This window comes from Ailuropoda melanoleuca, chromosome 6 (genome assembly GCF_002007445.2).
Source record: "Ailuropoda melanoleuca isolate Jingjing chromosome 6, ASM200744v2, whole genome shotgun sequence".
Lineage (NCBI taxonomy): Eukaryota > Metazoa > Chordata > Mammalia > Carnivora > Ursidae > Ailuropoda > Ailuropoda melanoleuca.
The window spans coordinates 130,455,447-130,459,109 of record NC_048223.1 but is presented as its reverse complement, the minus strand read 5'-3'; the positions used below and the strand labels follow the sequence as shown (position 1 = coordinate 130,459,109).

General features: G+C 64.5%; 1 protein-coding gene across 6 annotated transcripts; it reads right to left on the bottom strand.

The window, feature by feature from the left end:
* Nucleotides 1–418: 418 nt before the first annotated feature.
* Nucleotides 419–3,663, bottom strand: GPIHBP1 (glycosylphosphatidylinositol anchored high density lipoprotein binding protein 1). 6 transcript variants are annotated; one of them, XM_034663495.1, is made up of 5 exons: nucleotides 3,530–3,663; nucleotides 3,081–3,185; nucleotides 2,353–2,557; nucleotides 1,750–1,866; nucleotides 419–1,608 (listed from the first exon to the last, which is right to left on the bottom strand). In XM_034663495.1, the coding sequence occupies exons 2-5, from the start codon at nucleotides 3,130–3,132 to the stop codon at nucleotides 1,308–1,310; spliced, it is 675 nt and encodes a 224-aa protein (XP_034519386.1). In that variant the 5' UTR covers nucleotides 3,133–3,185; nucleotides 3,530–3,663; the 3' UTR covers nucleotides 419–1,307. The 6 variants fall into 6 exon arrangements, with proteins under 6 accessions (XP_034519386.1, XP_034519385.1, XP_034519387.1 ...); XM_034663494.1 differs by lacking the exon at nucleotides 3,530–3,663 and having other exon boundaries at nucleotides 2,438–2,557; XM_034663496.1 differs by lacking the exon at nucleotides 3,530–3,663 and having other exon boundaries at nucleotides 2,453–2,557.

Genomic DNA, 3,663 nt, shown 5'->3' with positions numbered 1-3,663 from the left:
AGCCGGCCCCTCCCAACCTCCGGCCCAGGCCTGGTCCGCTTCCCTGTGTAGCACTCGTCGGTCTTCGCTGAGGCTGGTCCTCCCAGGAGCTCCCCTACCCGGCCACGTAGCAGACAAGGAAACCCATCTGGGGCGTGGGGGGGAGGTGAAGGGGTTCGTCTGGGTCACGGAGCTTCAGGCGCATGGCATTCACGCAGGTCATGGAGCTGGGGGGCGGGGACTGAACTACCGCTTTGACCCAGGCAGGGTGACCCCCGAGCTCTGCTTTTATCTGCGGCTTTAGTCGGGGCTGCGTGGGTGAGCGTGTGTGACCGTGAGTGTGTGCACTGGCGGGAGTAACATGAGAGCGTATGCACCTGCAGGAGCGTGTGTGTCGTGACAGTATGTGAAGAGGCAATGACAGAGAAATGACTCACTTCAACCCCGCAGCCATTTATTTCCCTCTTAAGGAAAGGGGTCTCGAGGTAGGCAGCGTGGGGCTGGTATAATTGCTCCTGGTCTCCAGTGATCTCTGCCCTTCCTCCATGCTGCCCTGCCATCCTCAATGTGCTGCCTCATGGTGCAAAATGGCTGCTGAGCCCCAGCCATCACTTCAGCTAGCAGGAAGGAGGAGGGAGAAAAAGAAAGACTTGTCTCCTCTACCCCAGGGATTTGCCCCCAAGCTAGGCCTTGAGGTTTTCTTTAATAAGGAAAGAGGGAAACGGAGAGTGGGAGGCTACTCCACCGGCAAGAGCTACTTGGCAGGCAGGGTAGGACTCTGGGCTTCCCTACCCAGGGGCTGTTAAGTTGGTGGGGATTAAGGGGTCCTCTAAGCCTTGTTCCACACTGCTCTGATGGGGAAACTGAGGCCCAGATCCAGGCCTCTCCCTCCTATCCCAGGGCTCTGTCTTGTCGCCAGTCAGGAAGGCTGACAGCCCCCAGCAGCCAGTGGTGCCAGCCTGGCCAGAGCGGGTGCTGGGGACCCTTGGGTTCCCATCCCCAGTGCCCCCCCCCCGGCTCAGGAACCCAGGCAACAGTCATGTGGGGGGAGGCGTTTCCGTGGTGGGAAGGTGGGGAGAGAATGTGGCCGGCTCCTCTGGCCTAGGACGCATGTTTTCTCTCCCCAGGCTGTGTGGACGCGCCCTGTGAGCAGCCGAGGCCCGGACCTGGGGCGCACATGCTGGCACAGGCAGGGAGCAGAGGAGGAGGCCAAAGACGGACAGGAAACAGGAAATGCAGACGGGGCTGGGACGAGCCGGTGCTGGCCGGCATTCAAGATGCTGCATGTTTATTCGCCAAAGCCGGGGCTGGGGGCTGGGGGCCGGGGGCTAAGGCACTGGACAGAGGGCTGGCCATCCGGGCTGTGAGCTGGGGCGGGGGCGGGAGCAGCCGTTCAGGACCCCGTGGCCTGAAGGCCGGGCAGGAGGCTGAGCAGGAGCGCAACGGCCATCACGGCGGGGCCGCCCTGGGCGCCCGCGGCCCCGCTGCCCGGTGGGTCCTGCCAGGGTGGGGCGTTGCAGAGGGTGGACTGGCAGCAGGTCAGGGTCATCAGGGTCCCCTCCAGGGTCTTGGTGAAGGGCTGACACGCATCTGCACACCATGCGGAGTACATGGTCAGAGGACCCGACTCTGGGAGGAAGGAGGGGTGGTGGAGAAAGGCTTCGTCACACTGGACAGCTGGGGCAGGGAGGAGGCCCCTCACAGGGGTGCGCGCCTTTCTGCGTGGGAGATGGGGCTCCTCCCAGCCTGGCCACCCCGGGGCCCGCTTACCCGTGTTCCCGTGGGAGATGACGGCTTTGCAGAAGCTGTGGCTGCGGACGCAGTTCTGAACTTGCTTGCAGTGTTCCCCCCTGTACAGGGACTGGCAGGAATAGCACTGCAGCAGCGCTGGGAGGCAAGGCAGGCTCAGGCCAAGGGGCCTCCCCCTGCAGCCCAGAGCCTCCCCCTGAAGGCCCAGAGCCTCCCCCTGCAGCCCAGAGCCTCCCCCTGCAGGCCTGTACCCTGTTGCCAGCTGATCCCTCTCAAAGCCTCTGCCCAAGCCTCCTGCACCCCTCCTCAGGACTGGCCAGCGCTGCCCTGCCCCACCGGTGTCAAACTGTCCTGTCTGGCTGAGCTGGACTCCATGCCCAGGGCCTGTATGCTTGCTGGTCTCTCCAGGCAGGGACTCCGCTGCGCTCTTCTCTGCCTAGTGAACCCCTATTCAGCCTCCCTGCCCAGGAGTGGCTCCTTCTCTAGGCTCCCTACTCTGATGGCCATTGAGGGTCACAGCAAGGGTGAGAGGCAAGGGGGGTGCTGAGTGTCAGGGCCCTTCCTCTCCCCTCCCCTGCCCCCGGAAGGCTTTGCCTGTCATTCCGCCTCATGCCAGCCCCTCACCGAGCCTGGCACTCAACGGAGCCCACACAAAGTGTTGCAAAAGAGGGATGGGTGCCTGCATCCTCGGGTGGGGGTGAACGGTCACCTCTGCCCCTGCCACCTGCAGTCACACTGGCCTCCTCCTCCTCTTCCTCATCGTCATCGTCATAGCCGTCCAGCCCAAAGTCCACGTCGTCCTCCTCCTCGTGCTGTGCCCGCCCCGTGCCTGGCCACACAGGGATGCCTGTAACCCCCCAGTTCCGCGGGCACAGAGCACACGCTCGAGGCCCAGTGCTGTGTCCCATCCCCTCCATCTGTCCTTCACCACTCCTCCGCCCCTTCCTCCCCACTCTGTCCTTCCGGTGGGCCCCAGCTGCTGGCCCTGCTTCCTTCCCCGCACTATCAGCTGCTGTGGGGCCTGTCCTTTGCAGCAGCTGCCTCCCCGCGCCCCAGTAAACCCTCAGGGTGGCCCGCCTGTTGGACAGAAGAGGACACTGAGGCCTGGACAGCCGAGGTAACCCCGAAGACTGCATTTCAAGGAGGTGGGGTCCAGAGCTAGGGACGGACAGGTTTGGGCACCTGCGGGAGCCCAGGACAGCCCACGTCCACGTTCCTCTAGCCTCAGACTCCAGCCTGACCCCCCTGCTCCCCTTGCTGTGTCCTGCCCCTAGGCTGGGTGTCCCAAGGGTCCCCGTGGGCCCAGACCATGCTATCCCCTCTCGCTGCAGGGGTGCCCCCTGCCCTGGTACCTGGCTGCCCACACAGCAGCAGGGCCAGCAGGAGAGCCACGAACGCCTTCATCCTGCTGGGGGCTGCTGGGTCTGCTCTCTCCGGTTCTTGCTCGGGCTCTGGATCTGTGGGAAGTGGGACAGAGGGCATTTCGGGGGCTTCCTGGAGGCCCCTGGGTCCCGGCCCCCCCAGCTCCAGCCTCAAACAATGGGCCTCACACCGGCTGCAGCACCAGGCATCAGGCCAGGGATGGCCATTTCCCTCCCCGACTTCAGGGGCCGGAGGGGCCAGGAAGTCATTGCGGGGGGCGTCCTGTCCACCTGCGCCACTCGGCCCCGGCCCGGCTGGCTGGCATGAGCACTGCGGCTGGCGAACCTGGCTCTGAGCTGGGGCGACGCCGGACAAGCCTCCCACCACGGAGGCCACAGGAGCTTGTCGTCCCCGGACCCTGAAGTTACCCATCACTCACCTGTCACCTGCAGCCCTGAGCCGCTTTAAGAGCATTTGAATAAAAACACAATGCTGTCCTGGGTGTGCGGGAGGAGCAGGCTATTCTGGCCTACATCAGTGCCGCTCCTCCCCTCCCCTCCTCAGGGCTCCTTC

What these genes read in the sequence shown, in the direction of transcription:
- GPIHBP1 (XM_034663495.1), bottom strand. Translation starts at nt 3,132, where the DNA reads ATGAAGGCGTTCGTGGCTCTCCTGCTGGCCCTGCTGCTGTGTGGGCAG. An exon ending in TCCGTTGAGTGCCAGGCTCG is followed by an intron (nt 1,867 to 2,352) that starts GTGAGGGGCTGG and finishes CTTGCCTCCCAG; the next exon opens with CGCTGCTGCAGTGCTATTCC. An exon ending in CATCTCCCACGGGAACACGG is followed by an intron (nt 1,609 to 1,749) that starts GTAAGCGGGCCC and finishes CCTTCCTCCCAG; the next exon opens with AGTCGGGTCCTCTGACCATG.